We start from the raw sequence: 19,960 nt of genomic DNA on the forward strand, positions 1-19,960 counted from the left end.
CCGGATAAAACAGCCCTCCTCTATCTATGATATTCAAGTGTGTTACCCGTATAGTTTTTGAAAAAAACACCAGATGGCGCTGAACTTGTTGACTCAAAAAATACCTCTTTTCATGTTCTACAACCCTGATAAAACAGCCTTCTCCTATCTACGATTTTTTAATGTGTTACCCCTATAGTTTGTGAAAAAAACACCAGATGGCGCTGAACTTGTTGACTCAAAAAATACCTCTTTTCCTGTTCTACAACCCTGATAAAACAGCCCTCTTCTATCTATGATATTTCAATGTGTTTACCCTGTAGTTCCTTAAAAAAATAATAGATGGCGCCACTTGTTCAATAAAATTTCAAAAAATATCAAATACCTCTTTGCTCATTCTATGATCCTGATACTCCAAAATTTTTCCCACAAGTTTTTTGAAATTTAAACAAAAAAAAATTGTTTTGAAGATACCTCCTTGCTCATTCTATGTTCCTGATACTCGAATATTTTTTTTTCCACAAATTTTTTGAAATTTGATAGAAAAAAAATTTTCGAGTATCAGGAACATAGAATGAAAGGCAGGTTTTCAAAATATCAAATTTCTTCGCTCATTCTATGTTCCTGATACTCCAAAATTTTTTTTTCTATAAAATTTCGAAAAATTTGTGGAAAAAAAATTTTCGAGTATCAGGAACATAGAATGAGCAAAGAGGTATTTAATATTTTTGAAAATACCTCCTTGCGCATTCTATGTTCCTGTTACTTGAAAATTTTTTTTTTCTATAAAATTTCAAAAACTTTGTGGAAAAAAATATTTTTGATTATCAGGAACATAGAATGAGCGAAGAGGTATTTGATATTTTTGAAAATACCTCCTTGCTCATTCTATGTTCCTGATACTCGAAAATTTTTTTTCTATCAAATTTCAAAAAAATTTTAAACATAATTGATAAAAAAAATTTTTGAGTATCAGGAACATAGAATGAGCAAAGAGGTATTCTTAAATTTTTGTAAAAAAAAAATTAGAAAAACAAAAAATCGAAAAGTTAATTTCCACAAATAACAAAAACCTCTTCAGTGATTCTATGTTCTTGATACAAATAAAGAAAGCTTATTATTCAAATAAAAGGAACAACCCTATTCATTATTTTAATGTTCATTAAAAAATGAATATTAATAATCAAAAAAATAATAAAAATTCAGTTTAAATTTAGAAAAAATTATCCACAAGATTTGACATCATTTCTTTTATTTTCAAATGTTATAGAAAAAATTATTATGAGGATGTTGTGTATCTTTATTTACTTTTTACAATAAAAATGTTTTGTTTTTTATTTTTATTTTTCTATTACATTATATGAGTTTTTTAAATTATTATTCAAAAAAAATATTTAATTAACATGGCATTTGTTGATCTATATAAATTGATGAAAGTAATATTCTTATATTTTGAAAGATGATGTATTTTTTTTTTAAACAATGATAATTGATTTTTATTTTTTGTAAATTAAGTATTTATAAATTAATTAATCTTTTTTGGCTGCTTCTGCAGCTTTTTTTAGTTGTTTTTCTCTCATTCTCTCAGCATCACTGTTAAAATAAAAATATTATGTTTTGTTATTGTTACTATTTAAACAACAAAATGTTTATTTAATTTTATTTTATTACCGTTGTTTTCGTTGTTCTAAGGTTAAACCTTTATTGCTTTCTTGTTCAGATGCTGCTTTTTTACCTTCTTTTTTTGCATTTTTGGCACGTGCCAAATCTCTTTGATTTCCTCCTGTAAAAGTAAATGAAAAATAACATCAAACATTATTTAATTATATTTTCAATTTGAATAAAAGTGAAATTTACCACATTAAAATTACATTTCAACAAAATTATACCCCCCTTAAATATTATGAAATCTTACAAAACAAAATAAGCCACAGAAAAATAATTGTTTAAATAAAATTTCATATAAACATTTTAATAATATTTTTCTTATCAATTTATAGTCAATAATAAAAAAAAAAACTCATTTTTTTATCAGTTAAATAATAGATAAACTGTCAATTACAATTGTCAAACAAAAAAAAATTTGTTAGGTTAAAACTACAATTTTTTAAGACAAGGCATAAAACATTATTAATAATAATATTTAAAAGATAATTAATACTTTTTAATATAATATTAATAATAAGCTAAATTAATCAACTTTATATTATTTAAAATAATGTAAATAAATATTATTTTAAGTCATAAATGTTATCGTCAAATGATAACAACAATGAAAAAAAATGAGTATTTTTTTTTTTCTATTTTTAATAATAATTAACTTACGTGTCATGTTATTTTAATATAATTAATTTACAAAAATTAAATATCAAATACTGGATATTTTAAAGGTTGATTTTTTTTTTTTGTTTTAATTATTATAAAAGCGAATTTAACACACGATCCGACGTGGTCTACAAACGACAAACTTGTAAGTTGTAATCTCTCTCTCTTTTTTTCTTCTATGACCTTTTTTGTGTGATGATTCGGCTGACAACAGCTGACAATCATTAGACACACACACAAACATGGCCTCAGCCAATGAAATTACAGAAAATGAAAAATAGAATTTTCCGTTGTTCATATTTTCAGCACCAGGTAGCACTTGAATCGCTTTAAACAATTTATAATTGTTATAAACAATTATAGATAAATAATTGATGAGCAAAAACATGTTTGACAATTGATTATTTATGTTATTTTGTTTTTTTTTTTTTTATTTAAATCAATTTTTCGTATAAACAAAATTCCTTAGCTTACAATATATACTTAATTAATGACAACCTGGAATAAAAGACTTTTCAAGTATTCACGGAAAATGTACAAGGATTCGTACAAACATTCATGATTTACTAAGTAATTTTTTTTTATTAATTATTTCACTACCGTTCATTCTATTTTTGAAAAAAAAAAAAGATCTTAAAAAATAAAATTATTCTGATAAAAGTCTCATTGTTGTCGATGTATAATTGGAAGTTTTTGATTGAGATTAAAATTGATAATGTCATCATAAAATGACGTAGTTAATAAACCAAAAAAAAAACAGTTGATTTAGCTTTGACAAAAAAAAAATTTAATTAAAAAAAAACCTCCGCTTAGACATTAAAAATATTGCAAAAAAAAAAAAAAAAAGAACATGTTTTATAAAGAAATTATTTAAAGTTCTTCTTTGGCAACCTTGGCGTTACCCTTACGATCAAAGTTTTTAAGACCATCAGAAGAATGTTTGGCAATGTATTTAACAAAATCATCAAGTTCACGTCCACCTTCATATTTGACTGGTGATGATTTGGCATCTTTTGGAATCCAGTATAATGTTGGAAAACCACGTACTTCAAATTGTGCTGGTACATCATTTGCTGTTGCATCAAATTTAGCAATAACAACATTTTCATCAACTAATTTTTCACCCAATTCATCAAATATTGGTGCTAATTTTTTACAATGACCACACCATGGTGCATAAAATTCAATAAGTACATCTTTATCTGAATTTGTAATAATGTCATCATAATTTTTACCAACAACAACTTTAACTGGTGCTGAATTGTCTTCTGGTATTGGCTCAGATTTAATAAATGGTTCTAATACATTACTATCAAAATCTTTCAAGAATTTTTCAAAGTTTTCAACATTAAATTCATCTTTCATAACGTATTTTTGATTTTTTTCATCTCTAGCAAGAATAACTGGTTTATCATCTTTAGCAAATGTAACACCAAAGTCATTTAATTCATGTTGGAAATCATCCTTATTTGAGATTGCATAGTTGAATGATTTATAATTTTTACTTGCTTTTAAAATACGATTACGCCAGTAGTTTGTACCTTTTGGATTTTTAACATAATCAACACTGTAGTATGCAACAACAAGTGGATTTACAAATGATTGTGCATTATCACGTGTACGTATACCAGCAAGACCAAAGTAATTTTTAGTTACAAAATCAGATATATCAGCAATATTTGATTCACCATCATAGTGTAAAATTGATTCTTCAAATTTATTTTGTAATATTTTTGGTCTATATAAAACAATTTTATTTTTAAAACCATCTTTTTCAACAAGTGATTTTGCAATTGTATGAGCAAAACGTGCTTTTTCACGTAATTTTTTAGCAACTGAATGGAAAGCCTTGGCCAATGGTGAATCTTCTTTTTCAGTATAAAGAATATAACTAACTTCATTTGTTTCAAGGAAATTTTTATGGCATTCTTCACCTTTAAGTTCTTTTGATGCTGGTCCAACTTGACTCTAAAAATTAAAAAAATAAATTTTCATTTTTAAATAATCATAATAATTATGATGGCCTTATTTTATATTTTTTTAAAATTATCATTATCATAATTATTATCACAACTTTACGTATTTATAATTATCGAAAAATATAAAATTTATAAACGACAATTTTTATCAGTATTAATTGGCTTGATGATAAATAAAAATAACAAGTTGAAAATAAACTTGTTAACCTCGTTCTTATTTACAGTATAATTGTTAAATTAAAATATAAAATTACCTTCATGTATTTAACAATACCATCAGCTTCTCTTGGTCCATTGTAATCACTGACCATTTCACTCTTTGAGAAAATTTTCAATGTTGGATAACCAGAGACAGAGTATTTACCGCAGGTGTCTTTACCACCTTCAGTACAATCAACTTTGGCAAGTGTTATTGGTGGATCATTTCTTTTCAATTCACCAGCAGCTTTAGCAAATTCTGGCTTCAAATGTTTGCAGTGACCACACCTGTTAAACATCAATATTATTTATAAATACATGTTATTAAAATTATAAATAAATAAATAAAAATATATCTAGTTTTAAATAATCATAAATTCAATTTGAATAATATGATGAATTAAAAAGAATAAAAACTTAATGCGTGGCATATTTGATCGAATCAACAATTTTATAATAATAAAAAAAAAAATGGAGTTAATAATAAAATTAATTTAAAAAATCTTACCATGGTGCATAAAACATAACGAGTGTATTGTCATATGTATCAAGTGTTGCTGTAAAATCAGAATCCGTAAGTTCAAGTACATCTTCTTCAGCAGCCCAAGCTCCAAGAGCCAGAGAAAATATGAATAAATACTTTGCTAACATGTTAAACGTATCACAATTCAGAACCGAATGATGATGATGATGCCGTTGCCGGTGTTTTATTATATGGATATGTTGAAGAGAGGAACAAACTTGTTGTCGGCTTTTAGCTGGAAACACGTCAATTTTTTATTTCTCTCTCTCTTTTATCAACTGCATTAACAAATTTTGTATCCTTATTTAATGTATTTGACACGTTTTTTTTTTTTTTTCTATTTCTTACAATTGACAGCCAAAGGAGAGACGTGGCCACTTGGGGATCAGTTAGAAAATGGCTTTGTGCTGGCGATTTTTCATTGGTCAACGTACACTTATTATTCTAGTTATATTCCAGTTATATTTAATTCAAAAATAATTGTCTCTAGGCGTTGACAGTTTTACCAACCTTATTTATTTATAAAAATAAATAATAATAACAACTAAAAATAAACATAAACAAAAGAATATTCTAGAAGAAAACAAAAAACTTTGACAATCTAATTTTTGATAATGTTATAAATAATTTAACAACAATTGAATTTTCTACATAATTAAAATCATCATAAAAGTAAGTAAACGTTGATGATGTTTTATATTGATTTCTTTAAAAAACAGTAAAATAATTAATTGTAAACAAAAGGTAAAGACATTCAACAATTTCTAATTTATTTATTTAAATTTCATCTACACAAATTATTATAAATTTATTTATAATAGTTTTATAACCTCTTGATAATTATTTGGAAGACAAAGGTAAATTATTGAATGAATATATATAATTAAACAAGAAATAAATTGTTAATAATTAATCAACATAAATAATATCATAAATTGATTTTGGAAAATGATCACTAACAAATGCCTGCAGTCTTTCTTTACGTGTTACAGGTGCATAACGTTTTAATGGAAATGTTTTAACAATAGTATCAGTTAAAACACGTTGTACTGTTGTTAAATCAGCATCAGGACCTTTTATATATTTTTCTAATGATAACATTTCTTTTTGAAATAATTCTTCACCATATTCTTTACGTGTTTGTGGATCAAGTTGTATCCACATGTCTCTTGATTGATTTAATATTCCAACATTATTTTTTAACCATGTATTACCAGCAACATAATCACCAGTTTCAACAATAACAACATCAACACCCCATCTACGCATTTCAAGTCTTAAACAATTACCCCATGCTTCAAGAGCAGCCTAAATGAACAAGATTTAATCATCAATAATTTGCTTTTAATTAAATGTTTAATAATCATTAATAAAACAAATATAACATACACCACTTGCACATTGAAGACCACGTACTGGACTTGGTATTCTGGCTAAAATATTTGACACCAAAACTATACGTCCCTTGCAACGTCTTATCAATGGCAAAAAAATCTAAATAAATAAATATTTTAGCTTTTTAAATATATCAGATAATTTAAAAAGAAAAAAGAATAACTTACTTGTGTCATACGTGCAATACTTGTAAAATTAATATCAACACTTTTTTTAAATACACTTTGTGGTATCCATTCACATTCACCAAGTGCAATCCAAGTATTAGCATGCACCATTGCCCAAAGACCTATAATCATTGATCAATTAAAAATATATTCAAATTGATTTTGTTGATTATTAATACCTGGTGCACCATCTGGTAAATTTTCATTGACATATAAAAATACTGAATGTATATCATGTTCATTTGTAATATCTAATTGAAGTGCATGAAGTCTTGCTGATGTTTCACCTTTTAAATTCATCATAGTTTCATGATTTTTTGATGAATCTTCAAATCCAGCAAATACTGTAAAACCCTATTTAACAAAAAACAAATTTAATATCATATTTGATTTTATATTTGGTATATGTATTTACCAATTCATCAAGACGTTTTGCCAATCCATAACCAACTCTTGATTCACAACCAGTTATTAGCACAGCTTTTCCAGCTGCAGTTACCTTTTAATTTACATGAAAATTATTTACACTCATATGTCAAAGATGATATTGAAAATTTAATATCATCGTCCTTGATTAAATATAAATATCATTTACTCAAATTGGAATATATAAAAAGAACATTCAAGTTCAAGTAAATGTCAAAAGTTAACAGTTTATTTATTCATTATTTTTTTTTTTTTTCTTTTACAAGTGAAATATTCATTCAAAGTCTCAAGAGTCTACTGAAAATTTTACAATTTTTATATAACAAAAAAAAGGCATCATAAATTTTGATACACGTCTTGTTGTTATGAGTAGGAAAAAAAAAAAAAAAAATTGCAACTAAGTACTTGTGGTACTATCTACATGAGCCTTGAAAAATTATTTATTAATTTTTTTTTTTTTTAAAGTGACTTTTAAGATACCCCAGATGGTTTAGAAAAAAAAGATGTTTTATTTTTTTTTTATACTTGAACCATGAATCACATGTAAAGTAGGTCTATGTCATGTGAATTATTAAAATATGATCTAAATTTATATCCATCTCTTGATTAGCATGAGATTCAAAATTGACATTTGTTTATTTCCCAAGAGACATTAATCATCTACATGCTAATTTATCAATTTTAAATTTAAAAAAAATCTTATAATTTTTTCAGAGTTTAAGGTTTAATTATTTATTATTTATTAGGCTTACCTTGAGATTATGATAAAATAGGGTGAAACCAACAGATAGTGATAGAAATAGTAAAAATAATAAAAAACTTGATGTTTGAGAAATACCAAGGGTATTAAGAATAGTACCAAGTGTAACAGCAATTGCATGTGAAAATGCTATTGGTAAAAAACATCTTTCAATTAATTCCCATGTATGACTATCATCTGGTTCATCAGTTGTTTTTGATGGTGGCATTATTATTAATTTATTAAATTTAATTATATATTTTTATTAATACAGTGTGATCACTACGAGTTCAACAATTATCAACTTTTAACTAGGACTGAGCTAACACTGGAAATAGTATCGAATATTGTAGCATTAAACTAAATATAAATTTAGAAACTGGCTTATTTAAAATTCCCACTATATCTCCCACTATTTTATTTTTTTTAATTTTAATTTTCAATTTTAACTTGTAAATTTATTTTTAAATATCAATATAATAAAATATTTTAATATTTTATTTTATATTTTTGTTTGATAGAAAAAAGTTGAAAATAAATTGTGATTTATCAGTATAATATAAAAATTAAATAATAAAAAAAATAATTAAATCATGTGTAACAATTATTTGTTAGTTAAAAATAAATTCTTTTGTTATAAAAAATTGTAGAATTAATAGCTTTTGCCTATTTCCACATGAGTTATTAATTTATCAATTGATTTATTTTTGAGGAAATTAAAAAATTCATTCAAGTGTATTTGATGATTAAATTCAAGTGTTTATATATACATATAATTATGAAAAAATTGACCTAGAAAATAAAGTAAATGATAAATGAATTTAAAAATATAAAAAAAAAAATGTCAGGCATATTGAGCTTGATGGGACTTGACCCATCTTCGTCAACTTGTCTATGAGAGAAAAAAGTAAATATTGCTCGGGGTTAAAAATTAAAAAACGTAGACATTGCATTTAATATTAGAATAAAATTTTAAAAAAGTATATCTTGTAGAAAAAAAATAATAATAATAAAAGAGTGGGGTAGGTTATTGATTTCTCAGCTGGTTGGTTGATGTTTTTATCTGTGTGTATATGATACAGAGGGTTGGTTGTTGGTGGTAAAATATACGAGTAATAGTGGTGGTTTAAATTGTTTATATGTTTTAGTATATGTAGACGAAAGTGCGACGGTCTATTCAGAGTATAAATAGAAAGGGTGGTTGCACCATTGACCCAGTACTAGTTGGATTATTACAAGACAGGGTGGATAGTTCGTTATCATCATTTCGTTCACTGCACTTTTTACACACCCAAAAATAATATAACAATTACAATATAATATAAAATCTATTTATCTTAAATTTAAATAAAACAATCAATAAATAATTCTTAAAAAAAATGGGTGTGACTTTTTAAAAAAACAAAAATTAATTTCGAAAAAAGAACAAACAACAAAAAAGCTCAATCATACTGAGACACTGCCCACGTTTTGAACTGTAATAAAAAAATACAAATTTAAATTGTGTTGAATATATAATAAATGCCTATATAAACTTAAAAGTGATTCTAAAATTATTTCATAAGTTTAAATAATTATGTTGATTTAACGAAAATTAATTAAAGTGATAATATAAAAAAAAAAGTATCATTAATTTATTGTTGCTAATATTAATTGATATATATTTTTGTTTTTTTTTTTATTTTATTTTAAATTAAATAAAGATGTCTGATAATTCAGCAATTGTTGTATCAACTGGTAATCCATATAAAATTGTCGACTGTAGTCGTGAAAAAAGAAAAGGAATAACAGCAACATCACTTGAAGAATTAACAAATGTTGCAAGAAATAGACTTGCATTTTCACCAGATGCTGAATTAACAATTGTCCTCGAGCAAGATGGTAAAGAATAAATATAAAAATTCATTAATAGTAATATTTAAAAAGCTAATTTATTTTCTTTTTCAAGGTACTGAAGTTGATGATGAAGAATATTTTGCAACACTTGAAAGAAATACAAGTTTAATGGTTCTACAAGGTGAAGAAAAATGGGCAATACCCGGTAGTAAAACAACATCACGTTATATTGTTGTTGATAATGTTGATAATGCTGGTCATACTATTGATGAAGGTTCACGACGTTATCGTAGTTCAATTGAACCACTTGTATCAACACTTCATGGTGATCCATCAGGTATATCATTACTAGGTGGTAATGATTTAGAATTATTGAGTGATATGAATCCAGACAGTTTATCAGACATAATACCGGACAGGTAAACAAACAATTGTTTAAATAAAATCGAAATTTATATTAAAATTCAATTAGATTTTAGTCTACCGACAATTGTAATTAATTTGTTTTACAATTTCTTATTGAATTTAATGACAGATTATTCCTGGAACAATTAAAAGAAGCATCTAGCAGATTTCTAGCAGAGAAACGCCAAGCACAAGAATCGATGGCATTACTACAGATGTATGCAACTGGCGGAGAGATGGAAATGGCGTAGGCCAAGTGGGGGGTGGGCGCCCTCACACTGGCAAATATGTGTCGTGTGAGACGTCGGTTCTTTTATGGGGGTCGACAATTGCATCAAACTCTAATTCTATTCTGGAATTGAGCCCACCTGACTGATATATACATATATATTAATTGACGAATATAAATTTTATAATTTGATAATTATATTATTTTTTTTTCTTCATATTTACAATCACTATGAATTGATTATATTATTTATTACTATATGAGAAAATTAAGTAATAAATAATTATTATAAATACATTTAAAATATAAAAATAACAAGAAGCAACTATCTGTGTCTTTTGAACAGTTTAAAAGAAAAAAAATAATAATATCCAACAACTGTTTCAATTTGAAATTGACTGATGTGTTTATATGAAATATCACATCATAATAAAGCTGAAGAATAAAAAATTCTGCATACATTTAAAGGAAAATATTATATATTATTCAGGATAAATATTATATAGCCAATTAGATAGTTGACATTTTTCAGTAATTTTTAGAATGAACAAAAAAACATATATACATAAATAAAAAAAAATTGTTTCTTCTTGAATTTTTCGAATTGTCACTGTGATTATTGAGTCACAGTGTGCACTCCACGGAATTGTACTTTCATGCTCAGTAAGAGATAATAATTATTAAGTCGATTACCTGATGAAAAAAAAAAAAACAAAAGGTTTAATCGAATAAGTATTTCGAAACACTTAAAATTGCATACGTAAATATTGGAAAAAGGGTAAGATATTAATAAAAATCACTTAGTAAATTTTGTTTTTATATAAGTTTATCTAATAACGCCGAAATGAAAATAAAAAAAAATAATACATAAGTGATTACTGAGCGAATTGATGGTGTGTTCTTTGTACGTAAGTTATCAAAAAAACAAAACAAAAAAAAAAAGAGAAAAAAATATTAATTAAAAACTAAAAAAAAAAATACAAAACAAAGCCATTTGAAATAAATAAAACAAACGTGCAAATGATTTAAAGACTGAATTTATAATGAAAGAAGAAACAAACAAAAAAAAATGAATAAAAAAAAAAAACCATCATGTCATTTTAATCATCACTTCACTGCACGCCATCATGAAAAAAAAAGATAATTAAATAATAGTAAAATTAAAATCACAATCGTAGTAAAATAATTCTAAATAATAATAGTAACAAACACGAAGATAGCTGTCCTTTGATACCAAAAAATGTTGTGTATTTAAAATAAATTAAAATATTCCCCGAATAGTGCAAGTTAATAATTAATAATATTGTATAATACACAACGATATATTTAAATATAGTTTAGGGGCTTCTTGAAAAGACTGTATGCTCGTAAACCTGCCCCTTTTCATTTTGAAATATAAAAATTTTAATTGATTGTTTAATTAATTAATTAGTTGTATTTTATTTATTTTCTACGTTATAAATTATCCAGTCTAAATGAGGTCCTAATTTTACAAATTAATACAAGTCAATATCAAATCACTCAATAAATTATTTCCAAAGAAGCCCATTTATAATAAAAATAAATAATATTTATTAACATTAATGTATATTTAATAATAAAATTATATAACTATTCCTAAACTCGAAATGAATAATAATAATTAGTAAATTATTAATACAAAAAAGTTATAGTTGTAAAATAAAATAACACGATAATTAAAATTTAAATAATCAAAAAAGAAATAGATTAATAAACCACGCAATGACCAGTAGAAATTGTAAAATTCGAAATTATTTCAATAGAAAAATTCGATAATGTAAAACTTAATAAACACAAAAAAAATTATAGAAATTAAATAACAGTTAGATGAAAAATATTAACAATGTTTTAAATTACAAGTTGATAAAATTTATATAATTAAAAATAATTAACTTGATAATTAAATTAATGTTAAACTTGTATGACAAAGAAAAAAGTTTTAAAATTAATTTTTTTAATTCATAAATTTTCAATTGAAAGAAAAAAATTTTAATATTGTCGTTAATTTTGATCTTGTGTATAAATTTTAATTGATGTTAAAAAAATATAAAGTTAATTGGTCTAAGTTTTATTATGAAATATAAATTTGATGATGTATAAATTATTTTATTTTTTTTTTAATTAAAACACAACAGTTATTAAATAAAACAGCAGCTAAATTTTTACTACGATTATTGCTGTTAGTCAATAAAAAGTAATATCGAATAAAAAACTGCCATCACTGATAAAGCCATAAAAAAAAAAAAACAACAACAACAACAACAAAATGCTCAAAAAATTTATGAAATGTTTAACATTTTTTTTAATATTCAAAATTGGCTAACATACATGAAATTAAATTATAAAAAAATTAATTATATTGTCGAGATAATCGTTGAAATATATTATGTGTGTACAGTAATATATTCGTGATGAAAATCAATATCATTGATTTTGATAATAGTATTTAAATATTAATAAATTATGAAAGTTTGAGTTTAAAATTCAATTTTATTCCGTCAAAAATATAAATAATATCTTAACAAGATAATTATAAAGTTTTTTAAAATTATTCATTTAATTTTAATTAATTGTTTGATAAATTTTGTCAACTATTGTGTCATTTGGCTAATTCGTTAAATTTGTCTGTAATATATTTAATAAATTATTGGAAAAAAAAAAAATAATATATTTGTTTGTTTGTAAAATTATTTGCACGTTAATTTTATTAATTAAAATTTAATTAACACAAGTTTTTAATTTGTTTGTTAATTTATTTATAATTAAGGATTAATTTTGATGGTGTTAAAAAAATTAGCATCAATTATTTGAAATAGAGTATTTGATGTACTTTTCCAACGTTCTGATGCATTTCTTAATTGACATGCAGCTTCTTGAACAGTTAATTCACTTTTGACTAGTTGTTTATTGATTTCTCTCAGCTCTTGGATACCATTTTCAATGGTATCATCAGTAAGACGTAGTACGTTGTTTCTCAATGATTCATTGCTTTCATCTACATTTTAAATAAATGATAACATTAATATTGTATGAATTATTTATTTACTATTTTATAAATATACATACGTAGTTTTTTGTGGAGAATACTGTTGTACTTGATGAAATGTTTTTTAGCATTTGCTGATTTTAAATCAACGTATGGTGCACATGCTGTTGCATCAATAGCTGTACTGGCACTGCTCCAACTTGCACCTTCTTTAAGTATGTTTATTTGATTAAATTAATAATTGTGTTAGTTAATAGAATATTTAATTTAATAATATTATAAACTTACCATCATCTGATTCAGTTGCTTCACCAGGTATAATTGTTCCTGGCAAGTTAGTGTGATACTTTATTGAAATTCCCTTGAAAAATCAAATTAAATTGTAATTTAAAAATTTGATAACAGCCAAGTCTAGAAGTACCAGTATTAATAATGTAAACAAATAAAATAAACAATAAATTAAACAATAATCATTAAACATACACTTTTTATATCAACAGTTTCATCATCAGATTCTGGAGCTTCTCCTGATATAACTACAGCTTTTTGTTCCATTTTATTTGTTATTAATTATGTATTGTATCTTACATCATCTAATAATTGTTAATAATCTGGCATGACACTGTTGTTGACATAGTCAGTTTGTTTATTGTTGTGGATTGTTGACAATAACATTGTGTGTATGTATGTGTGTAGGTGAGAAAAAAAAAATAATGTAGTTGAAAATCTAGATGAAAGATGGTGCTACATATCTCATCTAGCTGATATCTTTATAAATTTTTCGATTAATCGATTATTTTATTTAACGGTGTATATCGATGATGAATCTTCCTATGAGGCCGATATCCGAGGATTCCTTCTTTTCATCGTGGACTTGTCTGGACTTGTCTGAGTCAAGTCCAGTCAAGTCGTACAACTACCATACGCAAATACAATTGTGTCAAGAAGAAATTTATCAGTTAATTTAGTTTGCAAACGAATATTAATTAATATAATTATGTCAGTACTTGCTGGACCTACCGAGGATTCCGTTAAACATATCTTGCCTAAACAAGAATATGTTAGTGATATGGAAACTTGTGAGTTTACATACGAATGGACAATTAAAAAATTCAGTCAGTATACAAGTGGAGTAATTGAATCATCAAATTTTTCGTCTTATTTTTCGGATTTTAACGATGTATGGATTTTGAGAATAGATCCAAGAAGAGAGGATCAAAACTATAGTGATATGACCAGCGTATCGGTACAGTTAAAACTTCAATCATTCAATAATACTTCACGATTATTTACAAAATGTAAAATATTAATTCATCCTGATATTGTAAGAACTAGAGAATATGATTATGATCAATGTCCACAAGAAAATGAATGGATTTGGTGTATGACAAGAACAAATTTGTTAAAATCATCCGATAAATATTTACAAAATGATGAGCTTAAAGTTTCTTGTACTATGACTATCTCTAAAGAGAAAAAAAAGAATCCTGGTGTAATCTCAATATTTAATTTAACACCACAATTGAGTGCAGACTTGAAAAAACTTTTGTCGAATGAACAATCAGCTGATGTTACGATTAAAGTTGGTAAAAAATCATTTCGTGTTATCAAAGGAATTCTTGCAGCACGTAGTCCTGTTTTTGATGCAATGTTTGCTCATGAACAATTCAAAGAAAATAAAAAAAGTGAAGTTGTCATTGAAGATATTGAAGAAAATGTTTTTAATGAATTTTTACATTATATTTATACTGATGATACTAAAAATGTTAACAAAATGCCATTGGAATTACTTGAGGTAGCTGAAAAATATCAGGTTGATCGTCTCAAAAATATTTGTGAAGAAGTAATATGTGGAACAATAAGCTCTGATAACGTTTCAAGTATACTTATTTTTTCTGACAAATATAATGTTGAAAAATTAAATAAAAAATGCTTGGAATTTATCAAATCAAATTTACAAGCTGTTTTATCAAATAAATCATTCCAAACTTACAAAGAGACACATTCTAAAGTTTTTGTAAGTGTTCTTGAAGCAATTGCTGGTGTCAACTGATTTATATTCATCGATTATTACTAAATAATAATTGTTGAACCATAAAATTAAAAATACTCATTGATGTTTTGTTTGATAAAAAAAAAAAAAAAAACTTTCATTTTGATATATTATTGAAATTTCAAAATAAGTTACTTATTTTTTAATTTTTTTCTAAACCTTTATTGTAATAAAAAAAATATTGAAAAATAATGTTTAATCAATAGACTTATTTTTTAAAAAACCTTATATCCTTTTCTTTTTTAGTTGTTAATATATTTTTTAAATAATAAATTCTATTGCTAAATTCAACTGTCACGTATTCATGTACTTATGATAATATTTGAAATTTTATAACAATTATTATATACACATTTTCGTGGAGAATATGCTGTTGTACTTGATGAAATGTGTTTTAGCATTTGCTGATTTTTAATCAACGTATGGTGCAGTTGCTGTTGCATCAATATCTGTACTTCCACCTTCTTTAAGTATGTTCAATTTATTGGATTACTATTTGTGTTAATTAATAAGTATTTCATTTAAAGATACTATCATCTGATTCAGTTGTTTCACCAGGTATAATTGTTCCCAGAAAGCTGGTGTGATACTTTATTGAAATTCTCCTGAAAAATCAAATTAATTTGTAATTTAAATATTTGATAACAGCTAAGCCTAGAAGATAAGCTGATAAAAATATTTCATATATCAGTATTACATATAATGTAAATAACTGAAATAAACAATAAATTTAACAATAATCATTTAACATACACTTTTTATATCAACAGTTTCATCATCAGATTCTGGAGCTTCACCTGATATAACTATACAGCTTTTTGTTCCATTTTATTTGTTATTAATTATGTATTGTATTTTACATCAACTAATAATTGTTGATAATCTGACATGACACTGTGTTGACATTGTCAGTTTGTTTATTGTTGACAATAACATTGTGTGTGTGTGTGTGTGTAAAAAAAAAATAATGTAGTTGAAAATCTAGATGAAAGATGGTGCTACATATCTCATCCAGCTGATATCGTTCTATTTATAGATTTTTCGATTAATCGATTAATTTATTTAACGGTTTATGTCGATGATGAATCTTCCCATGAGGCCGAAATCGGGGAATCCCTCTTTTCATCGTAGACTTGTCTGGACTTGTCTGAGTCAATTTGTACAACTACGCAGATACAATTGTGTCAAGAAGAAATTTATCAGTTAATTTAGTTTGCAAACGAATATTAATTAATATAATTATGTCAGTACTTGCTGGACCTACCGAGGATTCCGTTAAACATATCTTGCCTAAACAAGAATATGTTAGTGATATGGAAACTTGTGAATTTACATACGAATGGACAATTAAAAAATTCAGTCAGTATAAAAGTAGAATAATTGAATCATCAAAATTTTCATCTCATTTTTCTGATTTTAGAGATGTATGGATTTTGAAAATAAATCCAAGCAAAGACCACGTACATTATGATAAAACAGTCACGAAATATGTATCAGTACAGTTAAGACTTGAAACGACATTCGGTTCACCATTATTTACAAAATATAAAATATCAATTCATTCTAATGTGAACGTTGACGAATATGTGTTTGATGGATTTTCAAAAGCCAGTGGTTGGATGGATTGTGTTTCCAGAGACACCTTATTAGAATCATTACAAAATGATGAGCTTAAAATTTCTTGTACTTTAACAATTTCTAAAGAACAACAAAATAATACTGTTGTAAATTCAACATCTATTGCAACGTCACAATTGAGTGAAGACTTTAAAAAACTTTTGTTAAATGAACAATCAGCTGATGTTACGATTAAAGTTGGTAAAAAATCATTTCGTGTTATCAAAGGAATTCTTGCAGCACGTAGTCCTGTTTTTGATGCAATGTTTGCTCATGAACAATTCAAAGAAAATAAAAAAAGTGAAGTTGTCATTGAAGATATTGAAGAAAATGTTTTTCATGAATTTTTACATTATATTTATACTGATGATACTAAAAATGTTAATAAAATGCCATTGGAATTACTTGAGGTAGCTGAAAAATATCAGGTTGATCGCCTTAAAAATATTTGTGAAGAAGTAATATGCGGAACAATAAAATCTGATAACGTTTCAAGTATACTTATTTTTTCTGACAAATATAATGTTGAAAAATTAAATAAAAAATGCTTGGAATTTATAAAATCAAATTTACGAGATGTTTTGTCACAGAACACATTCCAAGTTTACAAAAAAAATCATCCTGAAGTTTTTGTAAGTGTTCTTGAATCAATTGCTGGTGTCAACTGATTTATATTCATCGATTATTAATAAATAATAACTGTTGAATCATAAAATTAAAAATATTCATTGATGTTTTGTTTGATAAAAAAAAAAAAATTCATTTTGATATATTGTTAAAATTTCAAAAGAAGTTACTTAATTTTTTTCTAAACCTTTATTGTAATAAAAAAAATATTGAAAAATAATGTTTAATCAATAGACTTATTTTTTTAAAACAACCTTATCTTTCTTTTTTAGTTGTTAATATATTTTTTAAATAATAAATTCTATTGCTAAATTCAACTGTCACGTATTCATGTACTTATAATAATATTTGAACTTTTATAACAATTATTATATACACATTTTCGTGGAGAATATGCTGTTGTACTTGATGAAATGTGTTTTAGCATTTGCTGATTTTTAATCAACGTATGGTGTACATGCTGTTGCATCAATATCTGTACTTGCACCTTCTTTAAATATGTTCATTTTATTGAATTACTACTTGTGTTAATTAATAGAATACTTCAATTAAAAATACTACCATCATCTGATTCAGTTGCTTCACCAGGTTCCCAGCAAGTTGGTGTGATACTTTATTAAAATTTCCCTGAAAAATCAAATTAAATTGTAATTTAAGAATTTGTTAACAGCCAAGTCTAGAAGTACCAGTATTAATAATGTAAACAAATAAAATAAACAATAAATTTAACAATAATCATTAAACATACACTTTTTATATCAACAGTTTCATCATCAGATTCTGGAGCTTCACCTGATATAACTACAGCTTTTTGTTCCATTTTATTTGTTATTAATTATGTATTATATTTTACATCATCTAATAATTGTTGATAAACTGACATGACACTGTTGTTGACATTGTGTCATTGTCAGTTTGTTTATTATTATTGACAATACATTGTTGTGTGGTTGGTGTGTGTGTGTGTGTGTGTGCAGGGTGTGTAAAAAAAACTAATGTAGTTGAAAATCTAGATAAAAGATGATGCTACAAATCTCATCCGGCTGAAATCGTTGTATAGATTTTTCGATTAACCGATTAATTTATCTAAAGGTTTCATATATCGATGATGAATCTTCCCATTGCTTCGCCATGAGGCCAAATCCGGGGAATCCCTCTTTTCATCGTGGACTTGACCGAGTTAAGTTGTACAAATACGCAAATACAATTGTGTCATAAAAAAATTTATCAGTTAATTCAGTGTGAAAACGAATATTAATTAATATAATTATGTCAGTACTTGCTGGACCTACCGAGGATTCCGCTAAACATATCTTGCCAGAACAAGAATATGTTACTGATATGGAAACTTGTGAATTTACATACAAATGGACAATTAAAAAATTCAGTCAGTATACAAGTGGAATAATTGAATCATCAAATTTTTCGTCTTATTTTTCGGATTTTAATGATGTATGGATTTTGAAAATAAATCCAAATAAAGATCACGTACTTTTTAATAATAATAAAGGAACGAAATATGTATCGGTACAGTTACAACTTCAATCATTCAATGATACTTCACGATTATTTACAAAATGTAAAATATCAATTCAGCCTGACATTGTAAAAAATCAAGATTATGATTATGATCATTTTCCACGAGAAAATGAATGGATGAGTTATATTGCAAGAACAACTTTGTTACAATCATCCGATAAATATTTACAAAATGATGAGCTTAAAGTTTCTTGTACTATGACTATCTCTAAAGAACAAAAAAAGAATCCTGGTGTAATCTCAATATTTAATTTAACGCCACAATTGAGTGAAGACTTGAAAAAACTTTTGTCGAATGAACAATCAGCTGATGTCACCATTAAAGTAGGTGAAAAATCATTTCGTGTTATCAAAGGAATTCTTGCAGCACGTAGTCCTGTTTTTGCTGCCATGTTTGATCATGAACAATATAAAGAAAATAAAAATAGTGAAGTCGTCATTGAAGATATTGAAGAAGATGTTTTTACTGAATTTTTGCATTATATTTATACTGATGATACAAAAAATGTTAACAAAATGCCAATGGAATTACTTGAAGTAGCTGAAAAGTATCAAGTTGATCGACTTAAAAATATTTGTGAAAGAATAATATGTGGAACAATAAACGCTGATAACGTTACAAGTGTACTTATTTTTTCTGACAAATTCAATGTTGGACAATTGAATAAAAAATGTTTGGAATTTATAAAAACGAATTTACGAGCTGTTTTGTCAAAGGACTCATTTCAAGCTTACAAAAAAACACATCCTGAAGTTTTTATAAATGTTCTTGCTTCAGTTGCTGGTATTAACTGATTTACATTCATCATTATTACTAATTGTTGAATCATAAAATTAAAGATATTCATCGATGTTTTGTTTGAAAAAAAAAAAAAAAAAAAAACTTTCATTTTGATAAATTATCAACATTTTGAAA

The 19,960-nt window shown here is 25.3% G+C and overlaps 5 protein-coding genes and 1 long non-coding RNA gene across 7 annotated transcripts; 2 read left to right on the forward strand and 4 right to left on the reverse strand.

Annotated features, from left to right (window-relative positions):
* Positions 1–1,214: 1,214 nt before the first annotated feature.
* Positions 1,215–2,530, reverse strand: LOC122852665. The gene is made up of 3 exons (XR_006373842.1): positions 2,305–2,530; positions 1,651–1,762; positions 1,215–1,572 (listed from the first exon to the last, which is right to left on the reverse strand). It is a non-coding gene; the product is annotated as an uncharacterized LOC122852665 (long non-coding RNA).
* A 375-nt stretch (positions 2,531–2,905) lies between these two features.
* Positions 2,906–5,397, reverse strand: LOC122852656 (protein disulfide-isomerase A3-like). The gene is made up of 3 exons (XM_044152576.1): positions 4,990–5,397; positions 4,538–4,769; positions 2,906–4,272 (listed from the first exon to the last, which is right to left on the reverse strand). The coding sequence occupies exons 1-3, from the start codon at positions 5,130–5,132 to the stop codon at positions 3,175–3,177; spliced, it is 1,473 nt and encodes a 490-aa protein (XP_044008511.1). The 5' UTR covers positions 5,133–5,397; the 3' UTR covers positions 2,906–3,174.
* Positions 5,398–5,623: 226 nt separating this feature from the next.
* LOC122852667 (DNA fragmentation factor subunit alpha-like) lies at positions 5,624–12,504 on the forward strand. The gene is made up of 4 exons (XM_044152589.1): positions 5,624–5,676; positions 9,435–9,612; positions 9,680–9,986; positions 10,103–12,504. Exons 2-4 carry the CDS (start codon positions 9,435–9,437, stop codon positions 10,221–10,223), a joined length of 606 nt encoding a protein of 201 aa, XP_044008524.1. The 5' UTR covers positions 5,624–5,676; the 3' UTR covers positions 10,224–12,504.
* Positions 5,752–8,172, reverse strand: LOC122852666 (D-beta-hydroxybutyrate dehydrogenase, mitochondrial). The gene is made up of 6 exons (XM_044152588.1): positions 7,745–8,172; positions 6,982–7,065; positions 6,746–6,920; positions 6,567–6,688; positions 6,394–6,498; positions 5,752–6,312 (listed from the first exon to the last, which is right to left on the reverse strand). The coding sequence occupies exons 1-6, from the start codon at positions 7,958–7,960 to the stop codon at positions 5,914–5,916; spliced, it is 1,101 nt and encodes a 366-aa protein (XP_044008523.1). The 5' UTR covers positions 7,961–8,172; the 3' UTR covers positions 5,752–5,913.
* On the reverse strand, positions 12,324–18,467 carry LOC122852668. 2 transcript variants are annotated; one of them, XM_044152590.1, is made up of 5 exons: positions 13,827–13,867; positions 13,692–13,766; positions 13,497–13,569; positions 13,289–13,417; positions 12,324–13,217 (listed from the first exon to the last, which is right to left on the reverse strand). In XM_044152590.1, the coding sequence occupies exons 2-5, from the start codon at positions 13,761–13,763 to the stop codon at positions 12,985–12,987; spliced, it is 507 nt and encodes a 168-aa protein (XP_044008525.1). In that variant the 5' UTR covers positions 13,764–13,766; positions 13,827–13,867; the 3' UTR covers positions 12,324–12,984. The 2 variants fall into 2 exon arrangements, with proteins under 2 accessions (XP_044008525.1, XP_044008526.1); XM_044152591.1 differs by lacking the exons at positions 13,692–13,766; positions 13,827–13,867 and adding an exon at positions 18,254–18,467.
* Positions 18,468–18,774: 307 nt separating this feature from the next.
* LOC122851027 (speckle-type POZ protein B-like) lies at positions 18,775–19,839 on the forward strand. Its single transcript, XM_044150075.1, has 2 exons — positions 18,775–18,892; positions 19,124–19,839. Exons 1-2 carry the CDS (start codon positions 18,775–18,777, stop codon positions 19,837–19,839), a joined length of 834 nt encoding a protein of 277 aa, XP_044006010.1.
* The last annotated feature ends 121 nt before the right edge of the window (positions 19,840–19,960 follow it).

The sequence above is a fragment of the Aphidius gifuensis genome, linkage group LG3, assembly GCF_014905175.1.
Source record: "Aphidius gifuensis isolate YNYX2018 linkage group LG3, ASM1490517v1, whole genome shotgun sequence".
Taxonomy (NCBI): domain Eukaryota; kingdom Metazoa; phylum Arthropoda; class Insecta; order Hymenoptera; family Braconidae; genus Aphidius; species Aphidius gifuensis.